Source organism: Misgurnus anguillicaudatus, chromosome 7 (assembly GCF_027580225.2).
Source record: "Misgurnus anguillicaudatus chromosome 7, ASM2758022v2, whole genome shotgun sequence".
Classification (NCBI taxonomy): domain Eukaryota; kingdom Metazoa; phylum Chordata; class Actinopteri; order Cypriniformes; family Cobitidae; genus Misgurnus; species Misgurnus anguillicaudatus.
Genome location: NC_073343.2, coordinates 26,081,910 through 26,107,810, shown reverse-complemented (window position 1 = coordinate 26,107,810; position 25,901 = coordinate 26,081,910). Strand labels below are relative to the sequence as shown.

Sequence of the window (25,901 nt, the reverse complement as noted above, 5' to 3'; positions counted from 1 at the left end):
CTATGTTTACTGTTTCTGCAATGAGTATGATTCTTTGACAATAAAATATAATTTATGTGCTATTGTGGAGAAAGGTTATAGTTTTTCAGTTCTGATAAGATTGTGCATTGTCATCAAAAACAAAAAGCATGTATTGATTTTTTCCCAGTCAATTTTTACTGTGGCAGCTCTTTGAGCGCAGAAGATCAGGAGCTTCACCAGCCAGTTTGGGAACCTTCCAGACATGTAAGAAGAGGCTATAAACTTTCCAAACATTTCAGCCTGCGTTTTCCTTCACCCAATGGAAATAAATCACCAGACTGTAAGCAGCGATTAATTCTACAGGTGATCCTCAGAATCCATGATTTTTGATCAGAAAAACCATTCCCGGCACAGTGGGCCATGTAATGAAATTTTCACCATGTGCGCTGGCCAGAGCATCATTTTGTTCAATTACCATCAGCAGTGATAGAGGATCTATACTGAGTGCATTTGATGGGGTGAGTTTCTTCAGTATATGCTAGAAAAATAAACTTGGGGATACAGTAGGATAAGGTTTCAGTGGTAATGCATCAAAGTCCATTAATTAACAGTGCTTGCACTAAGCACATAAATACTCAGTAATAATATTTTAAATATAATCAGATTCTATCTATCTATCTATCTATCTATCTATCTATCTATCTATCTATCTATCTATCTATCTATCTATCTATCTATCTATCTATCTATCTATCTATCCACCCTTTTTATTCTATTCATCCATCTATCAATCAATCCCTTCTATTCTATCCTATCCATCCAAATCTATCTTATATGTCCATCCATCCTATCTATTCACCTATCCCAGGGGTGTCCACTCCTGCTCCTGGAGGGCTGGTGTCTCTGCAGTTTTATTCCAACCCTAATCAAACACACCTGATCCAGCTAATCAAGGTCTTACTAGGCAGACTAGCCCTGCGTTCCAGTTTGTTTTTTATGAACTTCCCTCGCTAACTTCCTCCAGTCTCGTTCACTCGGATGTACGTCATTGCTTATGTTGTACGAGTGCCCACTACTTGAAGTGGGTTCAAATGGATCGCCCTAAGCCCCTGATCACATGGAAAGTGGAGACCGCCCCCTCCATGTGCAAAGCGCGAGTTGCTGAAGTGACGTCACAATCGTGTTGCATTGTGGGATATGAAGCTGCATGAAGTGTACATATGAAGCAGACTTGCTCCCTCGGTCAAAATCTGTCCATACAAACTTCCCTCGTCCACTTGACGAAGTGGAACGCACTTCAAAATGGCGACAGGGATTCCCCCGAGGGGAAGTGCTTAGGGAAGTTTGCGAGTGTGTGTCTAAAACTGGAGTGGAACGCACCCATAATACTTTGAGGCAGTTGTGTTGAGGGAAGTTTTAGCTAAACTTTGCAGGACACAGGCCCTCCAGGACCGACTTTGGACACTGCTGACCTATCCTATCAATAGGCTTTATGCCCAGCTGCACTACTTCCTGAACTTCAGCCAGCTCCTTGTTTCCTGTCTGCCATTATTGGACAAACGGATTAATCCAGGTTTGCCTGACCTCAGTAGTCACAAACAAACTGATTAATCCAGGTGTGCCTGACCTCAGTAGTCACAACAATAATAATCAGGCACACCTGGATTGGTCAGTTTGTCCGGTTGTGGAGGACAGGGGGCGGGGAGCTGGCTGGAGTTCAGGAGGTAGTGCAGCTGGGCATAAAGCCTATTGATCCATCCAAATCTATTCTATCCTATCTATTAATTTATCTATCCATTCTATCCCATCCTATCTATCCATCAATCAATTCTATTCTATCCATCCATTCTATCTTTTGATCTATCTATCTATCCTATCTATTCAATCCATTCATCCACCCATTTTATTCTATTCATCCATCTATCCAATCGATCCATTCTATCTTATCTATCCATCCAAATCTCTTATCTATCAATCTATCTACCTATCCTATCTATTGATCCATCTATCGATCAATTCTTTTCTATTCCATCCATCCAAATCTATTCTATCCTACCTATTGATTAATCTATCTATCCATCCATCAATCAATTTTATTCTATCCATTCATCCATCCATTCTATCGATCTATACATCCATATATCAATCGATACATTTTATCCTATCCATCCAAATGTATCTTATCTTATCTATTCATCCTATTTATTTATCTATCGATCTATACCTATCCTATCAATTGATCCATCCATCGTTTAATTCTATTCCATCCTATCCATCCAAATCTATTTTATCCTATCTATCGATCAATCAATCTATCCATCCATTTATCGATCCATTCTATCCTATCCTATATATATATATATATATATATATATATATATATATATATATATATATATATATATATATATATATCAATCAATTCTATTATATCCATTCAATCTATTGATCTATCTATCCATTTATCCTATCTAATCATCTAGCCATCTATTCTATCCATTCATCCAACCATTTATCAATAGATCCATTCTATCAATATCTATTGATCTATCTACCTATTGATCCATCTTTCGATCAATTCTATTCTATCCTATCTATCTATCTATCGATCAATCAATTCTATTCTATGCATTCATCCTTCTCTTTATTCATCCATTCTATCTATCCATCTATTCAGCAGCTAGCCATCTATTCCATCCATTCATCCATCCATCAATCGACCGATCCATTCTGTCCTATCCATCCAAATCTCTTATCCATCCATCCTATCTATTGATCCATCAATCGTTTAATTCTATTCTATCCTATCTATTGATCAATCTATCCATTCTGTCCTATCCTACCTATCCATCACTCAATCAATTCTATCCATCCATTCTATCTCTATCTATCCATCATCAATAAATCGATCGCCTCATTCTATTCAATCAATTTTGTCCTATCCATCTCTCTATTCATTATTCTATTGATCTATCTATCCACCTATCCTATCTATTCAGCTAGCCATCTATTCTATTCTATTCTTTTCTATCCTATGCATCTATCTATTAATCAATTCTTTTCTATCCATTCATCCATCTCTCTATCCATCCATTCTATTTAATAATAATAATTTGTTAATTTGCTTTACATCTGAATGGGGGATTCTTCTCAACCACCACCAATGTGCAGCATCCACCTGGATTACGTCAGAACGCCCACCACACAACAGTTTATTAGTGGCGAGGAGACCGAGTGATAGGGCCAATTAGTATATATGGGGATGATTAGTAGACCAATGGGCAAGTTTGACCAGTATGCCGGGGCACATCCCTAATCTTTTTCGAATGACATCCTGGGATTTTTAATGACCAGAGATCTATCCATCCATCCATCCATCCATCCATCCATTAATCAATCAATCGATCCATTCTATTCATCCATCCAAATCTATTCTATCCCATCCCATCTATCCATCCTTCCATTCATCACTTATACAGAAAGTACACAAACACAGTCATTTGTAATGTAGATTGAACTTTAGTAAAGAAGTCAGAAATGCTACAACATAATGTGAACATGGAGTAATTATGTTTTTGTTGTATAAAACAAGCAGCAAAGAAGTTATTTTGAGTTAATAACAACAAATCGTTTGTGTTGTGTTTAAAATAGTAAAGAAAGAGAAAGAAAATATATACAGAAGAAATGCTAAAAATTTGTAATACAGCTGCCCTTGAAAATTATATACAAAGCTAGGAAGCCAGTGCATGAGCCAAATCTCAAAAACATTTTGCAGATATAGTATTAGAGTTCTGAAAAGTAACATTAAAGCAGTAAGGTCAATCACTGCACTTGGCAGTTGTCGTTTTGTTGTGCAGTGACGTTGACCCGTTCCTGTCTCTCAGGGGTCTTCCTCATGCTACGAGAACGTCTGGACATTTTCTTCTCCGCACCAGTCACAGGACTTTCACAGGTTTTTAAAGCCGCATTGCTCTGGACTGCCTCGGGCACCTGGCTCTGAAAGAACATGATGTTAGCAGAGTGCAACAGCCAACTGTCAGAAATACTCAACAGTAATATCAAAACATCTCACAGCATACCCATCTACAGGGGAAACTCAAAACAGCAGAGATATATAAACAAAAAATCTTCCTGTAGCTCAACTGATTGAAACAGAATTAACAGTAACACATTAGACAGGTACAATGCCCTTACAAAATAGAGTAGGCATTAAATGATTTAAGCATATATCATCCAAATAAAGATAATGACAATTTTATGAGCTGTATTACTATGATAATAATATGATAATAGAGATCTGCAGGGATGGCATTTTTGTTGGCCAAAGCAGAAGCTAGCTTCACAGTAAAAAGTTAATAGGATTTTTTTTCATATGGGCCGTGTTTTTTTTCTGTTGTGAACCGCGTGCATGAGACTAAAGTCACGTGACTGCAGTGACGTACGACGTGGCTGACGTGTTATCTGGTGCGCCCCAGCTTTTTTTGTGCACCCGAGCTTCGTTTACAGCCTGAGGGGGACGCACACTGTAAGTTTGAAAAACTTCGCAAACATGTCTGAGGATAACACGTCAGCTGCGTCACTGCAGTGAAGTGACTTCAATCTCGTGCACGAGGTTCACAACAGAACCGGAAGAGAAGACAATGCTGAATAAAGCCATCTTTTTTTTGTACCAAAATGTATTTTCAATGCTTCAACGCATTCTAACTGACCCACTGATGTCACATGTCATGGACTACTTTGATGATGTTTTTATTACCTTTCTGGACATGGACAGCATATCATACATACATTCTCAATGGAAGGTCAGAAAGCTCTTTGACTAAATCTAAAATCTTAAGCTGTTTTCCTGAAGATGAACGAAGGTCTTCCGAGTTTGGAACAACATGAGGGTGAGTCATTAATGACATTATTTTCATTTTTGGGTGAACTATCCCTTTCAGAATTAACCTCTCTCCACCCTCCTATGTGCTTTCGCTTAATTTTCCTTTCGCTTCAGTACAACATCTGGGACTGCTGTGTAGTTTCGTTTTCTCCTGCAAAAATCTGCAGGTCTAATCAGCGAACAGAGGGGGGTGGCTAAGATTGATGATGTTGAGGTCGTGCGCCAGACACGTTATGGCCCTCGTCCCCACGGGGTTTGATTCGTTAGCGATTGGTTATGGCAGATTCAGAGTGACTCTGGGCAGATCCAATAGTTTTAAACTTCAACAGAGGACCCTCCTTAATGGAAATAATGCTTTGCAAAGGAGCGTGGCCAGACTCTCTGTACAAATGAAATGAATGTACGAGAGTCTGGTTGGATCAGGCTATTTAAGAATAGCATCCTTCACACCCCTAAATTTGGAAATGCATGTTTTACCTGGCAGTTCATACCAATTATTAAAGTTTTGCAGCATTTTTCTAAATGCTGATTTTTTCCACTGTATTAAATGGCTTTGCAAAGTATCGGATTACACTTTCAGTTAAAGGAATAGTCTACCCTTCTGCCATATGGAGCTGTGTTGTTGCCTCAACTTAGACGAATTGATACATATCTTTCTTTTTTCGGTGCGTGTACTGTGCAGCGCGTCGTGAATGTGTTAGCATTTAGCCTAGACCCATTCATTCCTATGGTACCAAACAGGGAAGCCACCAAACACTTCAGTGTTTTCCCTATTTAAAGACTGTTACATGAGGAGTTATACCAGTAAGTATGGTGCCACGAAATAAAACTTTTTTTTGGTACCATAGGAATGAATGGGGGTAGGCTAAATGCTAACACATTCACAACTCGCTGTATAGTGCACGCATTGAAAAAAGATAGGTATGTATTAATTTATCTAGGTTGAGGTAATAACATAGTTTAATATGGCAAAAGAGTAGACTATTCCTTTAAGGAGCACCATCTGATACTGTCTCGTTTATACAGGCGCTGCAGCTCCCCCTTGTGTTTTTTAAAGAGATGTGCAATCATTGCGGTGATCTGAAATCATTGCGATGAGGTCATACAATCGGAATGAGATAATTATTTAATCATGGTGATAGCCCTAATTTTGTCCATCAAGACAATCTTTACAAATGAACAGAACTTTTTATGAATTTAATATGCATTTACTAGAAATAAAAAGCTAAACTTAACCCAGACCAGGCCCAGAGTCGTCTGCTGTCTGGGAAGCTATAAGCAAACTACACGTCAGTAGCTTAACTCCAACGTCATCACCACAAAATTTCTAAAAACTCTATCAAACTTTATTAAAACCACATTTCCTGATAAGGAAATACTGGTCATGTTACATTGCGTTTTATGTCATAGAAAAAGACACGAAAATAATTTTAGCTTGTGTAAGGAACCAAATAGGAAAAATAGGGACTCAAGATCCAGGCATTTAAACAGAACCCCAGTCCAGAAACGCTTTGACTTTAGGGAGGAATGGAAATGTTAACTCTGTCATCCAAAAAGATGTCATCCATGCAGCTCTCCATCTACACTATGCTTCTTAGGGAATAATTAAGACAGAGATGTTTAAACAAATAGGCTTCTGATTGAAACTTCAGTAGCAAGGTAAAAAAAAATGCTGTTTAGCTTTTAGTAATTCAAGCAAATAAAGTGATTCATTTTAATTACTATAAAAGTAAAATATATAAAAAAAAATAATTCCCTTGCTGAATAACAAGTGAAAATTGGCTTCGCTGTGAGCTGACTAATATTCCCCTCATTCCCCTCCTGCACCCTGCCAACGGCTTGCATCTGTTCCACTTGAAGTGTAATTATTGATTAGGAAACTTCAATGTTTCTGTGATGTTAAAGCAAAATTGAGGTTTACACACAAGCTACATGTAAAGAAACACCAAACCTTACAGCTTAAAGAGATAAAATGTTAGACACATCTCTATAAAGGATCTTTGGGACATAGGAGAGTTACATTACAGCATGTGGTCTCAGCCTCCCTTTGAATTCTTGAAGTGTAAATGGGCAAATGTCCAGAAACAGCGACCCAGGGTAAGGTGACATGATCAGAGCTGAGCAGGAACCGAGATGACAGGTGAGCTTTAATGCCTCGCTGCACTTAAACTCTTTCCATCTAATCTGAAATGTCACGCACTGATTTCATACAGTCAACCGGTAATTATCGCCGGATGAGCGATAAGACAGAATTACTATCATGGCAGTCAAACACATTGTAGACTGTTTTTCACCTCTGGAAATGATCAGAAATTCTGACTTAAAGTCAGTGAGCTGCCTGGCACTTGTGGTTACCTACTAAATACTAATAGAGATAATCAGGGGCTACGGTGACCTCCTGTGGTTAAAGGCTGAATATTTCCATCTATTTCATAACACATTGGTAGTTTTGCACATGCACATATATATTCTGAGCTAAACTTGGGTTTTCAAAGACTGGGTCACAAATGGCGCTTTTCCATTGCATAGTCCCCCACAGCTTACTTTTGGGGGCTTTTCCACTGGGTGCAGTAAGTAGTACCCGATACTTATTTTAGTACCACCTCGGTTGGGGTTCCAAACCACCTGAGCTGTTACCAAAACGAATCATCACTACCAGCGTCATTGCTATAATGTAAAAGATTAGCTTTACCTTCATGCTAGCTTGCGCTGACTCGAGTAAACCTGTTGTCATCTTTGCTTTGCTAAAAGTTCCCAAACTCCATTTTATCGATGAAAAACACACCATACCAGTTTTTTCCAGACTTGCAGATGTGGCGACACATTCGTATTGCACACGTCACCATTTATGCTTAAATGCAACTTAAATGAGGCTCAGCGGAGCGTGTCGACTGACGCCACGGGTGTTTGTACAGAAACTGTCATGTGAGACAGAGGTAGTGATAAACGCGATGTGCAAACATCTATTTGTGGTGGTCAATTTTAATTTTGTGTATAAATTAACGTATGGTAATGTACAACGCCGCTCTGACTTATATGATGTCACAGCAGTAGGCAGCGCAAATATATAACCACATGCCTATAATCCCTCCCACCCCGAAGTGTTACTAAACAGGGTTCCCACACCTTAGTTGACTTCAAATTCAAGGACCTTTCAAGGACTTTCCAGATCCAATACCCTCAAATTCAAGTACTACATGTGGGGACACATTCCAAGTAAGAGCAGGGTTACATTGTGTTACCTTTCAAGATACATTGTTACAATTCCCTTTTGAGGGAACTCGCACTGCGTCACTGCGGTTACACTTAGGGGACGTTTCCAGGGGTAAGTGCGTCTGAATGTGTATGTCAAATTCAACCAATGGTGAGGCTTAACGACAAAGACAGGATGACGTGGGAGCCAGGGAGTATATCGCTATCTGAAATATTGCCAAAGACAGCGTTACAGGGACGCAGGAAGTATGGCAAGAGAGACGCAGCGCCTCGTTCCCTTCTCAGGGAACAACAGTTACATACGTAACCAGAGACGTTTTTATGTGTCAAACACAACTATGCAAAAAAGCATTTTGTTATGAATCAACATTCGCATACAGAAGATATAATCATTTAAAGCAAACAGTTTAGCACGTGTGCTTAAAAGTCTAGAATTTTTATGATATTATCCTACACTACACAGGGAATAATATGGATTTTTCCCCCAGAAAACTTCTTACATAAAATAGATTCAAGCACTTTCAATAACCAGTATCTATGTATGTAGATTTTCCCCCCAGATTCACAAACTTTCAAGGACCCGTGGGAACCCTGACTAAACCAACCTGACCCAAACCAAACCGTGGGGTACAATGCAATGGAAAAGCGCCAAAATATGATTTCTGCTGTCTGTCACAAACACTGTAAAGATCTACTCACTGTGTTAGATGTGCTGCCCTCTGCTGGCCGTTTGGAGATGTGCACAGGAAGTTCAGTTAAAGTGGAGCTCTGCTGACCCACAGTCGACCGTGCAGCCAGACGAGGGCTGCACCGCTGCACTGTGGTTCTTCGCACGATGAACGGGCTCATCTCTCCAACTGGGATATCTGCAAAACCTGAGCGTAAAAGAAAACAATGCAATCATGCAGAAGATGCTGCTTTTTTGGTATTTTTTTGTACACTCTAGTACCCTTGATGTGGAAGAGTCTACCAACTGATAATGTTTCTCACCTCTCTGCACCAGTTCAGGCAACCCCTCTGGCCTGAAGTCCTCGTCATCATGGGCTGATTTGGGTGTAGCAGTCGTAGCTTTGAGTCTCTTGGTGATGTTGTGGAGAGCCTCTTGTGCTTTGTTGGGGGTGTCGTCTGCTCTCTGCCTCTTCACCGCCGGCACACTCCCTGCACGCTCCACAGGGTTACTGTTCTCCAGGTCGCTCTTTTCAGACCTGAGGGATCTCCTGGTCTTGGAGGTCTTTGTTTGGGAGTTCAGCTGCTTAACCTGGTTCTTGAGGCTTTCGTTGGTCTCTTCTAGTTTGTGAACTTTGACCATGAGGCTACAGTACCGGTCCATGCTTTCATCGGCCTCGCGGCTCTTTTCCTCCAGAGCTTCTCTCAGTTCCTGCAGCTCCTCCTGCAGATCATCACTGCTGCCGCCATCACCTGCAAGGGGAAAATACAGAGCAAATAAAAGCTAAAATCTTATGAATAATAATAATTAAAAGCATGTAAAGTTCTACTAGTTGAGACAAATATACATTCCCTACTTAATGCTTGAAATCTTGTGACTGAATGTTCAGCTCATACCTTGTTTCTGTAAAGGCTGAATTGCTGCTTTCTGTTCAAGTTCTTCCTGTAGTGCTTTTTTCTCGCTCTCCAGCTGTTTGCAAGACTTCATCCACAAACTGATCTTGCTCATTGCGCTGTCCTTCTCCTTAGATAAGCGCACAACTTTTGAGTCCAACTCTGCCTACAGGAATCCAGAAGAAAACATAGAAAGGTTAATGTCATTTTACTAACTAAACTAAAATGGGAATTTAAAAAAGGCATTGCTAACAAAAGTGTTTGGCCAATGTTTTTGTTTGTCTTTTCATTAGAACAAAGTAATTTAAAGAACAGAAAGATTTGAGAAGCTCAGATGCAAAAATGCCACCTCGGCCAAAAATGAGATAATGATATTAACAGAATGCTATCAGCATGTATTATTAGTTCATCAAATACTTTTGCTTAATTCTGGCCATTCAAAAATGGGTCAATGGCGTGACGTTAATTATTTTGTGTCCATGTGTTTCAATTAAATGTAAAACGGTTAAAATTTCAAAATAAATTTGCAATTACTTGCATACATTCTCTTTTTGAGGACCAAGTCTAAATTTTATGGTTTAATTTCATTTTGAAAGAATATTTGGGGGATAATTGCAAAAATGTCAATGTGGTTTAACCGGTCTGTGTAAATTGGTGTAACTAGTATTTTTTAAATGAAAATATAAATATATTCATAAAAAATGTGGAATAAAAAATAATCAAGTTTAGTGTAATATGATTTTTTTACATACATTTTTACATAATTTGTCAAAGAATATTGAGAAAAAATAGCTGTTTTCAGCATATGTCAGGACAAATAAAAAAATGCATTAAAATTTACATTTAGAAACAACTAATAAAATAATTTTTTTAATGATTTTTTGATGATTACGCTTACATGCCATCAAGGTGGATAAAAATGTAATATATTTCTCATTCTTTGGCGCAATTGGCGATTACACCATTTGACATTTTCAGGTCCATTCCGTCTTAATTCTCATAAAAATGGTGCAAATATAATTTTTATTGCATAAAATTAACATAAATACACTATGGGGTGGTTTCCAGGACAGGGATAAGCTTAAGCCAGGACTAGGCCTTATCTTAATTATGAAATATAACTAGTTTTAACAAACATGCCTTACTAAAACCATTACTTGTCTGTATTTTGAGGCAAACAAAAGGCACTGATGTATTTTAAGATATGTCAGTGCAAGTTGTTTTCAGTTTGGACGGATCTTCAATTTTTTTAGTCAAGGACTAGTCTAATCCTTGTCCGGGAAACCGCCCCTATGTGCATTGAAATAAACCTGATGCATGCCTTTAAAACAAGTTTTTTATTTTTTTTTTATTTCTCAACTTGCGTTTTCACATTTAAACTTGTGACACTTATGAGTACTTTGAAATGAATATAACCCGAATGTGGTAGTGACATGAGCCACAGCGCCCCCTTAAGTGTGGTTCATTTTTTTTCATTTTATACATTCTGACTTTCATTATTTGTAACGAATCTAGTTGCATCTCTAGTGATTTTGATGTCTATGTCAAGAAGTGGAGGTTTTTGCCAAAAAGCTTGCATGCACTTAAAGAAATTTGCAATGTAAGACTAATGACTAAATTGACTTTTTTGAAAATAAGGCACTTCAATTACTGACTAATAACCTTTTCATTGCCTTTAAAGAGAAATGAATGAACCCAAACACAAGAGCCTGATAAAAATGCTTATTTACAAGTAAATACGTAAGATGCACTTAGAGGGTTTTGCATCTAAACTTCTCATTAAGTGTCCGACTGAAAATATTTATCAGCCTATATAATCGCCACTAGCTAATATTTTGTTGCGTATTGTAACGTTACTAATGTTTAACTCACACACACATTACTAACAATACATGCCACAACCTTGTCATATATTAGCACAAACAATACCTTGTCCTTTTCAAATGTTTCCAATTTAATCCGTAACTCCTTTAAGGCGGACACCACGTCTGCGTTCTGAGTCTTGCAGCTGTTGAGCTCTGACAGATACTCTGCAGACTTTTCCTCAGCTGCTGCCATTTTCTCCTTCAGTGTGCTGACATCCATCTCGTGCTGTAGAAAATAAATGACTTTGTTTTCAGAACTATCAAGATTTGTCACATTCGTATGCGAATTAGCTTACTATTAGTCATAACAAACAGCATGAGTCGTTGTCACCAATGTAAACCATAAAAACCAAACAAACATGCGAATACAAGTGGGGCACAAAGCTGTATATTACTCTAAATATGGTGGTAATGACAAAGCCATTTGACATTTAATTCTCATACATTTTTTGTTTGTTGATGAAATTAATTAAACACATTGTTGTGATTATTTAAATTAAATATGTTGCAAGGTTTACCTGGCAGTAAATATTAATACTCAACACATCATGTTTAAGAAGCTTGCGGTCATGACAGTCTTGCCAGCTGCCCAGCGGCTTGTCATAAATCAATAAGGAAAAAATAAATAAGTCAACTATTGCCCCGCCCCCTAATACTATTGTGTATCTGCAATCTCACAGGCCGACAATAGGATCTCACTGTGCAACACACTATTAGCTGTCCTTCATAAGTATTGTGAAAAACCCCAACAAACACAGCAATAAAATGATTACTGTTGCAACATTTGAAACTATAATTCAATTGCAAACACACCCAGATAAACAGCACTACCTACCTGCTGCCTTATCTGTTTCAAGTTCTCCTCGTGTCTCCTGTTGGTCTCCTGCACCCGAACATCATGAGTTTCTTGAATTTCAGATAATTGTTTCTGTAGGCCCTGATTCTCTAATGTCAGAGCTTCCACGCTGAGCTAAAAAATAGCAGTAACATTATGCAGTGCAAGCAGAAACCGAACAATCACGAAATCATAAAAATACTCATGATGACAAAAAAATCTTTACCTTGTACGTCTCAGTTTGTTGTTGAGACTCCTGCAGCTGACAAGTCAATAGATTTAGATTATTCTCCAAAGCGTTCTGCTTTTCGTTTGCCTCGCAAAGTTGTTGCTGATGTGTCATCTGAAGTTGTGAACTGCTTTCATTGAGTACATTTAACTGAAAACCAACAATAAACAGATTAGCTGCTGATATATGATCGGATAAAGGTGACCAATATAATCTTGCTGGTATTCAGCTGTTTTGGGCATTGGTATCTGGTCAGACTGGGAAAACGCTGGCTTATCAGCTAAATCATGCGAACACCAGCTTGGCCAGGCTGTAAGGACCAGCTAAGACTACCTGCTCAGGTTAATATATTTAGGGATAGTTTACAAAAATATTTCGTTGTTCTGCCAAACACAAAATAAAATATTCTGAAGAATGTTAATAACCAAGCAGATCTGGGGCACAAGTGACTTCCACAAGAAACATATTGCTAATGAATGGTTCCCAATCTTTTGGGTTATTTACATTCTACAAAATTTCTTACTTTGTGTTTAGCTGAACAAAAAAAAAATCAGGTTGGAAACAACTTGAGGGTGAATAAATGATTACGAAATTCACTGAACCTTTAAGGTGATTTATTTCAACAACAACGTTAACAGGCAAATGCACCTTTTCTGTTAGTTCTGCATTCATCAGCTTCATGGTACTGAGTTGGCTCTCCAGCTGTTGGATATTATTCTCCAAAGATGAAGCACTCGTCTGCATGACTTCAATCCTGGTTGACTGCATCTGTGCCTTCTCCTCCAACTGTGCAATTGTAGACTGCAGATGAACCTTCTCATTTTGCAGCTCATCTCTCTCTTGCTGAACTGAAGATAATGCCTGGAATTCAGCTACCTGTGACTGAAGTTGTGCCTTTTCTTTGCTAAACTCCTCTTGCCTGTTTTCAAGGTCTTTCAGGAGCAACTGGTTGGATGAACGGAGCTCTGTCATACACCTTTCATATTCAAGGACTTTATGTGCAAACTGGCTGTTTTCAGATTGTAAAGACTGCAACTGAGAGGCAAGATCCTGGACTTTAAGCTCACTGGATTCTAGTTCATTTTTACAAAGTAGAAGTTCCTCTTCTATGGCACCAACTTTTGCTTGGAAATCCTTGATCATGTCTTGTTGACTCGCTGTTGCTTCTTCCATTGCCTTTTCAATGGATTTAAGCTTCTCGGAGGCTTCTTGATTGGATACCTGCAGTTCCTCAATGAGGTTGTTCTTTTGTTCAAGTTCTCGCTCAAGTTTATATTTCTCCTCGTTGAGGTCTCTTAGCTGACCAGTCATCTCTTCAATCTTCTTGGTGAGGTCTTGCTGTTCTGCCTGTATTTCCTCAAGCTCAGCTTTGGCGGATTCTGCTTGAAGAATCGCTTCTTCCAGATTCTGATCGGAAAGATCTTTCTCTCTCTCTAGCTTGTCAATATTGTCCTGAAGAACATCTGCCTTTCTCTGCGCAGCCTTGAGCAGCTCACTCATGTGATTCTTCTTCCTCTCATCAGACTCGATTTTTACTTTTAATTTTTCAATGCCTCGCCTCATCTGAGCTACCTCCTCTTGTGTAGAAATCAACCTGGAGGCTATCTCACCCTTCTCCAAGAGGGAGGATTCCAGGGATTGGGATAGCCTTATGTTTTCATTCTCAAGGGAATGGATTTTGGAAGACATATTTTCAGACTCTTGTAAGGCACAGTTGTCGTTGTTCTTTAAATTGTTCAAATCGATTAGTAAATTTTTCTTGTCTTCGTTCAAAAGAGCGACTGTATTCTCAAGGTTTTCCAACTGTTGAACAAGCTGGTCTTTTCCTTTAATCAGGACATTCATTTGTTCAGAGACAGCTTCATTTTGTCTCTTTCCAGCCCTAATGTCATCTTCTAGCACTTTTATTAGTTCTCGTGCATCTGCGTCTCTCTTCTCTAAAAGCTCAGCCTTTTCTTTCCACTTCATTAAGGACTGAATTTCATTCTCCCTCTCCTCGGCACACAGGTCAAGCTCTTCTTTAAGCTGCCCACCTTCTGCCACAGTGACGTTAAGTTGTTGTTCAAGGCTGCAATTTGTCTTCCTAGCTGCTTCAAGCTCTGCTGCTAGTTTCTGTTTTTGGTCTTGTAACTCGTCTATGTCTGCCTCCATGGAGAGGATGTGCTTCTCCAGATTGGCTTTCTCCGACCGTACTCTCTTGAGTTCGCTCTCAGTCTGGAAGAACTTCTCATTCCACTCACCTTTTGCCATCTGCAAGCTCTCCATCATTTCCATAACATCTGATAGCTGGCAATTGGAGGTTTGTAATTGTAATGTTAATGAATTAATCTCATTTGTCAGTTCTACAATATGGTCGTTCAGTTTTTGGTTCTCCTGAGTGATGGACATAAACTTCTCTGTGAAGTCTGCCTTTTCTACTTCCACTTCAAGGACTTTGGCCTCAAGCTCAGAGCACAAATCTTTCCTAATTGTCATTTCAGACGCCAGAACTTCAAACTGAGACTGCAAATGTAGAAGCTCATCTTCTCGCTCACGTAAAGCTGCCTTTGTTGCTTCAAGTTCAACAAGTGATTTTTCATTTTCAGGGCTTGTATCTGAAGTTGACTGATCTGGATGCTGCATTACATTCTCTTGTGTTTCAGATTTAATGGTTTCCACTCCCTGAAATAAAAATGAATACAAATAAATATAAAAAAAACCCACATGTCTTGACTGAGAGAGTTGAAATAATCTTTTTAATATTCCTGTTGTTCAGCTAGCAGAGAATGGTGCTAACAATGCAAAGGCGAAAGTCCAATTCCCAGGAAATGCATAAACTAATACAAAAAATACACAATGCTTTACTTTGCATTAAAATGTCTGCCAAATATGTAAATGTAGTATAAGAAGTACTATAACCCTTTAAACCCAGGCACATTTTAAAAAAATGCCCGTCTTTGCAAGTATCCTCATAAACACGATCATTTAGGTCTTAAGAGAAAGTAAACAGCAAAAGAAGAAAATGCATGTTAACATTAAGACCAAAGTCCGGATGCGAAATAAAGGGGAAGTTACCTAATATTGCTCTTCTTATATTAGTTACCAAATATCAATCTCTTACTGTTCTTGACTAAATCACTTTTGTACTTTTAATATCTAAGATCTTCAGTGAGCTTGAGTTTTGTTTGTTTGTTGTTGTTGTCTTTTTAGATATATATATATATATATATATATATATATATATATATATATATATATATATATATATATATATAATGAAAATTCTATGGCATCAAAGATTGTAATGGCATAAAAACCTCAATGAAAGAAAAAAACCCTGTTGTGATATACATCGTTATCATGATATAAAAGTACTCATATCATGATATACGATTATGGTCAGATTGCCCACTCCAATGTGACATACATATGTTACCTGTGAGGTTTCAGGTGCCAACAAGGAAGATGAGGCAAGGTCTAATTCCTGCAGTTGTTGCATGGTCGCCTCCAGTTGCGCGGACAAAATCTCTGTGTGCTGTTGTTCATCCTTAAGCTTAGCCTCCAACTCATTTTTGATGATGAACATTTGCTCTTCCATGTTCTGGAGTTCCCTAGCATGCTGTGATTTGAGTTGCCTTATTTTCACCTCCATCTGCTCCTCTACGGTTTTCTGAAGAACATCAGATACCTCCTCAAACTCAGCAGATTTACTTTGGCTTTCCTCATCCGATGACAAATCTGTGCCCTCTTTTTGGAAACCAGGTTGGTCATCAGTAGAGGAAGACGGACCCAAGAAAGAAGAATCTTCTTCGAAAGGCAAAATAGAGGTGTTTGCAAATGGCATTTCACAAATATCCTGCGACACATCGGAGTCGTTCTCACACAGTGTGGGCTCTTTATGCAGTGTGTCTGGGTCAGAGTTTACTGTAGGATTCCTCTCAGACTGAAGCTGTTCAATGTGAGATTGGAGTTGAGCAATCTGACATACCAGACTATCATTTATCTCCTTTAATTTTTCCATTTGCTCTCGAGTATTCCGAGCGTCCGCTTTTGATTCCTGGAAAGCCAATTCTAATTTATGCTTTTGCTCTATAATATTATTATACATTGATTCAAGGTTTGCCTGCTTACAATTTTCTTCTACTAGGGAAACTTTCAGCTTTTCATTGGTTAACCGGAGAGACTCTAACTCGGAGACTAATGTAGAACTGGATTGTTGTTCCTTCTGTGTTTCCTCTAAACATGCAGATAGCTGTGACACTTCAAGGATGCTCCTTGTATAGTCTTCTTTGACAGACTCAAGTTCTGCTTGTAAAGTGGATCTCTGGGCCTCGCTTTCACCTAACTTTGCTTCAAGAATGCTGTTGCTGGCCTGTAGCTCCTCTACTTGTGCATCAAATGTACTAAGGCATGTTTCATTGTCTTCAAGATCCATTTGCAACATTTCAAGCTGCACTTTGATTTTGCTCATGCTTATGTTTTTTTCTTTCAATGCCTCTTGGGATTTAGCGTGCTCAGATTGAGCCTCCTGAAGTTTTTCTTTCAATGTTTTAATTTCACAGGATTTTACTTCCTCTTGGCTTTTCAAGACTGCCAGAGCAGATCTAAGACTTTCCAGCTCCTGCGTGTGTGGCATTGCATTCAGTTTCAAATTCTCAAGCTCCTTTGAAACTTTCTGATAGGATTCGGTCACCTCCTTGAGTTCATTTTTAGACACGTTAAGATCTTGCTTCAACTTTGTCATTTCAGAAGCAGCCTCTTCCAGTTTATCGGAAGCATTTCTGACCTCAAGATGTTTGCTATCCAATTCTGCCCCAAGGATATTAATGTGACTTTCTAAATCTTTTTGTTTCTTCACATAAGCTTCAATTTCAGAGGCATAAGCTTCAGATTCCCTGTTGTGTCTTTCGGTGAGCTCCTTGACATGCGTCTCTAATAAAGCTTGTTCATTAGATCTGACTTGCAAGGATTTTTCCAGACTTACATTCAGCTCCTTTAAAGAGTCGTATAGTTTCTGAAGACTCTCTAGTGAATTCTTAAGAGTGGCACACATCTGATTTGAGGTCTGAAGCTCAGTTTGCAAAATGAAAGACTTTTCTATTATGGCATCTTTTTCAGCAAGTGCTTCTGAAAGCATGGCCACTTGATTAAGATGGTTTTCCTTCTCTTGGCAAACAACACTGTGCAGTTTTTGGAGGCTTTCGTACTTCTCAGACAGATCCTTTGCTTCATTTTCAAACTCCTGTAGCTTCACTTTAAGTTTTGTATTATCCTGCTCTAATCCTGAGGCCTTTCTTTTTTCTTCATCGATATTATTTGAAAGATTCTCTGCTATCGTCTTCTGACTTTCCAACTCAGAGGCAGTCTGAATTTGAAGCTCTTTTATTTTTACAAGAGAATTTTTAGTTTGCTCTTCCTCCGCTGCAAGACAATTAAACTGCTCTTCTAGAGAACAGAATGACTTGCACTTTTGTAGCAGAGCTTCAACTTCATTAACAAGCTCCTTCTCCCTCTTTTCTGCCAAACACACTTTCTCTTCTAGATCCTGTTTGAGTTTAGAAAGATCATCATACTTTCCTTGGATTTCGGTATATGAAGATTTTTGGGTTGCCAGGTCTAACTCCAGGGAGGCAACATTATCAAGCACTTCCTGCTGACCTTTTTCCATGTTCAACCTCACCTGTAGTAGAGCTTCAACTTCATTAACAAGCTCCTTCTCCCTCTTTTCTGCCAAACACACTTTCTTTTCTAGATCCTGTTTGAGTTTAGAAAGATCATCATACTTTCCTTGGATTTCGGTATATGAAGATTTTTGGGTTGCCAGGTCTAACTCCAGGGAGGCAACATTATCAAGCACTTCTTGCTGACCTTTTTCCATGTTCAACCTCACCTGTAGTAGAGCTTCAACTTCATTAACAAGCTCCTTCTCCCTCTTTTCTGCCAAACACACTCTTTCTTCTAGATCTTCTTTAATTTTAGAAAGATCATCATACTTTCCTTGGATTTCTGTATTTGAAGATTTTTGGGTTGCCAGGTCTGATTCCAGGGAGGCAATCTTATCAAGCACATCCTGCTGACATTTTTCCATGCTCAACTTCGCCTCTTCCAGCTCTTTCTTTTGGGAAAGGCTAGCTTTGTATTCTTTTTCCAACATACTTTTCTCTTCTTTAAATTTTTCAAACTCCTCCTCTTGTGAAGAAAGAGATCCCTGAAGATGTGCAATCTCGGTCCTGTTCATCTCAATAATGGAGTCCTTTGACTTAGCCAAGTCGCAAGCACTTTCATACTCTGCAAGGAGTTGACCATGGGCTCGCTCCATTTCCTCCACCTTACTCGTTTCCTGATGCAGTTTAGCTTCAAGCTCGGTCACCTTTACATGCAGTAGAGAGATCTGTTGCTTCAAATTGTCCATCTCCTTATTATGTTTTTGATTCGTTTCACCAAACTCTTGTTGAAGCTCCTCGTATGCTCTACCTTTCTCCTCTAGCTCCACACACTTGTTAAGAAGTTCGCCTTTGAGTGAATCAATCTGTCTGGACAGGCAAAGCTTCTCATTTTCAGAATCTTGCAGCTTCTTGTTGAGGCTATCGTGAGCACTATTTAGGACAGCCAAATCTCTCTCAAGGTCTGCAATTTTATTCAGCATTTCTTCACGGGTTGATTCAGCATTATTAACCAGCTCTTCTTTTTCAGATTTCCACTGCAGGAGAGCCTCATACTCTTTCTTCATCTCACCAACTTCTCTTTGACATGAACTCACAGTCATTTTGAGTTCCTCGTTTTCTTTCTCCACAGCACATATCTTATTAGCTTTAAGTTCAAGTTCATTAACTAATTTTTGCAATTCTTCCTGAATCTTCATATTCTTCCCTTCAATTTCAGCCAGATTTTTCTTGGCATGTTCCAGCTCCTGAGCAGATGATGCACTCTGACGCTCCATCTTTTTGCGAATTTCAGTCAGTTCTTCACTTTGAATTTGAGTTTTAACTGAAAATTGGAGGAATAGATTACATGAATAAATGAAAACATTTCTCAATATTTAATCAATTATCATTTTGTAGAGATTGTGTGACACTTAGAAGCAGAAACCTACCTTTTAAATCATCCACCATTGACCGATTTTTGGCAAGGTTTTGCTCAATATTTTGTTTTTCCTCTTCAAGTTGTGTAACCCTCTTCATTCCTTGTTCTAGCTGACAACTAAGAGTATTCTTCTCTCGCTGCATCTCCTGTAAAGAGCACATACGACACTTTAATGAGCTCATGGGTGGCAGAAGCGAGAAAAAAAATGTCAGTGGCTCCAAAACATTCACTGGAGTAGATGCCATTTTCTTGTATTCTTGTACCTTTAAATTTTTACAATTGCTTTAACAATTTAAAATGGCATCTACTCCAGTAGATGTTTTTTTCGCCCATGCTTATGTAGCATTTGTACTCTGTGTGAAGCCTTGAGATGCGGATTTCTGGTGAGTGGCTTTAGACAAGCGCAGTGCGCACACACAAAAACATTCTTAAACAGCATGTGAGCACTGCATGGTGCATCTGTTACGTGTCTTGTGCTTAAAATATTTAAATTGGCAAGGCCTGAAAGCATGTAAAATGTTAAACTTTTGTGACTATGCAGCACTGGCTTGATCAGGTGCCTTAAAAATGTAAATTAACAGCCCTTGTTGTTTACCCGTTTAAGAGAACATCTTTGTGTTAATCAAATGATAAATCACAACTTTTCAGACAAACTGTACTTACATCAAATTTCTTCTTTAATTCTGCCTCTTTCACCTGACTGGCTTGAAGTGCCTGCTCAGACCTAAGATGTTTCTGCTTCATCTCCTCAAGATCTTTCTCCATTCGATTCTTTAGAGCAGTTGCCTTGGTTACAAATGACACAGTTGAGATTATATGCAATTTTAGGTTAGGAATTAAAACAAACATGATCGTAAAAGTAATTAGCTATTGATCATAATACAATAAAACATAACAATATTTCACATTACCTTATCCATATCAGATTGCAAAATATTGTAGTCTTTTTTGGCTTGCTGGATCTCGATACTCATTTTATTTTTCACCTGGTTAAATTGCTGGTCAAGAGCCTGATGTGAACTTTGAAGTTGTGCTAGTTCCTGAAAAATGTTAGAGACAAACTGTTGGTTTGAGCTCATTTAAAGGGCACATATTATGCAAAATCCACTTTTGCAAGATGTTCAGACATAACTGTGTGAACACAACAACCCAGGGTTTCCCGCAGCACTATGCAGTTCGGGCGGCCCGCCTTAGCCGGAAAACCTACCCCCTGACTAGGTCGTCCAAAAAATAAATAAATAAATTCGCACAAGACGAGAAGTTGTGCTTTAAAAGTGTGTATTTGTTATTTCTCTTGTCAAAAATGACAATCGTTTTGCTAGATAAGACACTTATGCCTCGTTTGGGATCGTTTATAGTCCTTTGAAACTCCGTTGAAAACAACTGTTACGTGTTGAGTTAAGTGTTAATTGTTGGTGTCTATTAAAGTCCATTAAAATGAGAAAAATCCTGCAATGTTTTCCTCAAAAAACATAATTTCTTCTCGGCTGAACAAAGAAAGACATCAACATTTTGGATGACATGGTGGTGAGTAAATTATCTGGATTTTTCTTTTAAGAAAATGGAATATTCCTTTAACTAACACATTTTCTGTGGGAAACCCTGCAACCCTACAATAAAAAAAATCCATGAACCCCCTTTTTAATCCCCATTAAACCAAAGCGATCTCATTAGACATGCTGCTTTGAGTCTCTTGCTAATAAGACATCATACCGATAAAGCCCCACCCACTGCTTTCCTAAATGTGATAAAGCCCCACCCAAAAGCTTTATTTATTTTTTTCCCCTAAACGTGTCTTTGTTAGTATGTTGTAGTGCTAATGCGGCTACATATACTATTGTCTAAAACTGTATTCACAGGAATTTTTTATATTTTAACCAAAAGCACTCACTGTCTATTGGTATTGGAGTGAGGGCAGTAGCTCATTTGAATTTAAAGGTACACACATGAAAACAGTGCTTTTTGCTCCCACCAAAATCTGGCTTTTTGGACATGCTATAATGATCTGTGGGGTATTTTGAGCGGAAACTTCAAAGACATATTCAAAGCACACATGAGACTTAAATGACATGTTGTAAAAACGGGCATAATATGTACCCTTTATATATACTGAAATACAATGAACTGTATTTGACTTAATAAGGAAGACAGTAGGAAGGACCTTCTGACTCTCTCTCTCCTGGTCTTTGATCTTCTGCTCCAGAGATCGATGCATGATCTCCGCGTTGTGTCTCTGACAGTTCATTTCCTCTGTTACATGCTTCAGCTTCTGCTCAACTGAGGAACACTGATGAACCAAAGCAACCAAAGATAAACTACTATGCCTATATAATAATCAATCCAATGTTCAGATGAACAAATGGGTGAGAAACACATATGATATTGCACGCAGATGTAAATAAATGCTTATACGATAATAACCTGAATGTACAAAATTACAAAAAATATTTAAATCCATGCATCTCTGATATAAGAAAGTATGCATTATTGAAACATTAAGCTGGCCCATATTACCTTGGAAACTGACTGCTCATACTGGCCCGTGACCTTTGTAAGTTCATCTCTTGACTTGCTCAGAAGTTTGTCTTTCTCTGACAGATCTTTCCTGGCCTTTTCGAGTTGACTCTGAATTTCACTGAATTTATTCATCTGATTTTTTATGTCTTTCTCTTGAGCCTGAAGACGGAGCTCCAGCTCAGAAAGTTTTGACCTGAGATCTAAGTAGCACAAGAATGTAAAAAAGATGACAATTATTCACTGTACTGATTATTATTATATATAATTAAACTAAATCTGTCTGAAAGGTCACACTAACCTTGATTTATATTCTTAAGCTGTTCCGTCTGCTGTGAGCCGGCGGTGTCATTCTGAGCCGCTGATGTGAACTGCTGGTTGGGCTTTATTGGTGTGTCATCATAAGACCACGAGACACCAGAGGGTCCATTTCTTCTCCTAGACGGGGTCTGCATCGCAGTCTGAGACTGAAGACTTTGGTCTTGTTGCCAAGGAAAAATTGAGGAGCCTGACTGTTGCCGCGCAATGTCTTTATGGCTCACTGAAGACTGATTCAGAAGCTTTAGGTGTTACAAAAGTGATTAAACATTGTTATTACTATCAAGCAAATGGTTATCATAACTTAATAATATAAGGCAGTTCACAGCAGCTGTCTGTTTGACTTACTTTAACTTGCATGACTTTGTTTTCTGCCTCCAACCTTTTACGTTCCTCAACCTCTCGATTGTATTTTTCCTGTAAGTCGCTTATTCTCGAGTCTAAAGGTGCGATGTTACATTGTTAAAGTGATTGAATTGCAAGCATTTTATTTGTCATGAATCATACCTTACCTTGTTGCCAATGATTCGGTGTTGCAGGGGTTGCAAATGTTTTTTGCGGTGTATTGAGCTGCTGGATTTCAGCAGCAGGTGATGTTTGGGAACGTTCCAATTCATTTTTGTATCTGAATGAAATTAAGAGTTTCAGCAAAGAAGAATTTGGATTTTTTAATGATATTGTAAAGATTTAGCGCTGATTTTATGTAGAAAACAGTAAATCACAAAAAATTACTTTAGCTGGGTTTTCACAGACTTGGTCACATATTTATGAAAAGCAATGAAAGATAACACAAAATATTAAATGCTATCTGCTTACCTTTTGACATCTTGTTCCAGTCTTTCTATCTGCTTCTTGGAGGTGTTAAGTTGACCTTCCAAATAATTCACCTGTTGCTCTTTTATGTGAAGGTCATGTGTAAGTTTCTGCCTCGTCTTTTCCAGATTTTCACAAGACTCTACTAAAGACTGGTTTTCCCTTTTTAGGGAAGCTGCATCACTTTTCTCACTCTCCATCTACAGATAAACACACAACACATAAATGATACCAATCATTAACTGTACCACTCAAATGTGGGGTACATGTACAATCTATTACACTTTTTACCCATGATGTATCTGACCTTTTGCCTCTGTTTCTGTAAAGTAGCTTCAAGTGAGTCCATCTGAAACTGTTTCTGTTGTCTTTCCTTCTTTAACTTGTCGAGTTGGCCTTCGATCTCCTGAATCTTTTGTAAGGCCTTTCCAGGAAGGCCATCCTTCCACTCTTCCACAGCCCAACTCATGATTGCCGAAGATGCTTTTGCTCCTCACAAATACACTGGCATGCTCTTAAAAAAGGTAATATGTGTCATTGCCATACATGGATACCAAGCATGAGTGAAAAATGTAAAAACTCCACATACTATGTGCTCAAACGTTAGGGTTATAGGTTCGATTCCCAGGGAACACACACATTCAGGGTTCCCACACCTTGGTTAACTTCAAATTCAAGGACCTTTTAAGGACTTTCCAGGTCCAATATATTCCAATAAAGGACTAAATGTGAGGACACTTCAAGTGAGAGCAATGTTACATCGTGTTACTTTTTAAGATTTAAGAACATTGTTACAGTTCCCTTTCGAGGGAACTCGCGCTGCGTCACTGCGTTGACACTTTGGGGACGCCTCCAGGAGTAAGTGCATCTGAATGTGTATATCAAATTCAACCAATGGTGGGGCGTAACAAAAAGACAGGGTGACGCGGGAGCCAGGAATTATATTGCTATCTGAAACAAAGATGGCGTTACAGGGACGCAGGAAGTATGGCAAGGGAGACACAGCGTCTCGTTCCCTTCTCAGGGAACAACAGTTACATACGTAACCCGAGACGTTTTCATGTGTCAAACACAACTATGCAAAAAACATTCACATACAGAAGATAAAAGCATTTAAAGCGAACAGTTTAGCATGTGTGCCTAAAAGGCTAGAAATTTTATATTATCCTACATTACATACACAGGGAATAATATGGATTTCTTCCCAGAAAACTTCTTGCATAAATAGATTCAAGCACTTTCAATGACATGTATCTATGTATGTATATTTTCAAAAACTTCCCAGGGCCTTGAATTTCCCACCCAGATTCACAAACTTTCAAGGATTTCAAGGACCTGTGGGAACCCTGCACATTGCTGTATTGCACCAGAAGTAATCTGGGATAAAAGCGTCTGCCACATGTGTAAGTTAAGTTAAATGAAATGTTAGTGTATTTGAACACATAATGCATGCATGTAATTTAAAAAATGTAAGTGTAACAGTATCGTTACACCACTAACTTAGTATTTTTTTTACTGGCATAAGTGTCGACATTCGCTTTCGTAAAAACTTCTAAATTAAAAAACGATGTTCTCCAAGCTAGATTTTTTTTTATTAAACCCATGCTTTTCTATCATGGATGGGTCTATTACTTAAATAAAACAAACAAAACATTAAAATAAACAACAACAAAAAAACTGAAAATCAATATACTTTTTATTGTTTAGCTATTTCAAAATATTAATTAACGTTATTGTGAAACTTAGACTATATCTATAATCTTCATCTAATGCGTGCTAGAATGCAATGCTACCAACTTGTTTAGACAGCGTTCAGAAATAATTCAGGGGGCAAATAACTGCATAACGGTCCAAAGTTTATGATTGTCCACAATAAAATACTACATAGTAAATATTATGCACAAAACAAGGCATTATCTTACCTTAAAAATAGTTTTTAACCCCTCACGGTTATTCCGCAGTTACTTTCGGGTGTTCTTCTGTTACTGAGGTCGAAATTTCAAACAAGGTTCAACGTTGTTGTCGACTTGAACGCAGCGCGGCTATTGGTGCCTTTTGCGCATGACGTAAAACAAAGCGAACTCTGATTGGATATTCGTGTGCATTCGAATTAAACTCCACCCACTGTATTCTCCTCATGATTCCGAAACGGGTGCGGATCGAATTCGGTTACTTATACCATATGCAGGGAAAAAACACAACATTGAGACCTTATATATTTAAACTGGTTTAAAAACCAATAGACTTAATAGTGCGTTTCATTATTTGTAGCTAAAAGAAATCTTTAAGAATATCGATCTTGCACCACACGTAAATAAGTGTATTATTTCTAATCCCTTGATGTTATACTCTTGTGAATCAATATTTCTGTCCTTTTTTATTTTTTGGAAGCCTACGTGTTCTGCTGGGAAATGAATGGCAACATACTGCTTCTGTGAGGACTTGCCAAACACGTGCTGCTTTGGGTCATGGCAGATGGAATGAGAGAGCCATACATGGATTTCATCACCATGGTTACTGCCAAGGATACCTAACACTGATTTGTTGAAAGATTAACAATAATAGAAGACTATTACTTGTTGGATGTATTCAGTGATGGCATTATTATTGTAATAAGAGTTAAGCATTTTTAATTCCACTAAGACATGA

General features: G+C 38.4%; 1 protein-coding gene and 1 long non-coding RNA gene across 2 annotated transcripts; one reads left to right on the top strand and one right to left on the bottom strand.

The window, feature by feature from the left end:
* Nucleotides 1-3,466: 3,466 nt before the first annotated feature.
* On the bottom strand, nucleotides 3,467-25,308 carry cenpf (centromere protein F). Its single transcript, XM_055171786.2, has 20 exons — nucleotides 25,175-25,308; nucleotides 23,560-23,766; nucleotides 23,256-23,452; nucleotides 22,952-23,064; nucleotides 22,788-22,879; nucleotides 22,423-22,681; nucleotides 22,122-22,324; nucleotides 21,769-21,894; nucleotides 20,519-20,647; nucleotides 20,271-20,393; nucleotides 19,618-19,753; nucleotides 15,961-19,511; nucleotides 13,194-15,206; nucleotides 12,543-12,695; nucleotides 12,317-12,451; nucleotides 11,546-11,707; nucleotides 9,620-9,782; nucleotides 9,047-9,475; nucleotides 8,756-8,931; nucleotides 3,467-3,957 (listed from the first exon to the last, which is right to left on the bottom strand). The coding sequence occupies exons 2-20, from the start codon at nucleotides 23,719-23,721 to the stop codon at nucleotides 3,784-3,786; spliced, it is 8,496 nt and encodes a 2,831-aa protein (XP_055027761.2). The 5' UTR covers nucleotides 23,722-23,766; nucleotides 25,175-25,308; the 3' UTR covers nucleotides 3,467-3,783.
* Nucleotides 23,638-25,888, top strand: LOC129417243 (uncharacterized). The gene is made up of 3 exons (XR_008635700.2): nucleotides 23,638-23,776; nucleotides 25,186-25,404; nucleotides 25,644-25,888. It is a non-coding gene; the product is annotated as an uncharacterized lncRNA (long non-coding RNA).
* Nucleotides 25,889-25,901: the final 13 nt, after the last annotated feature.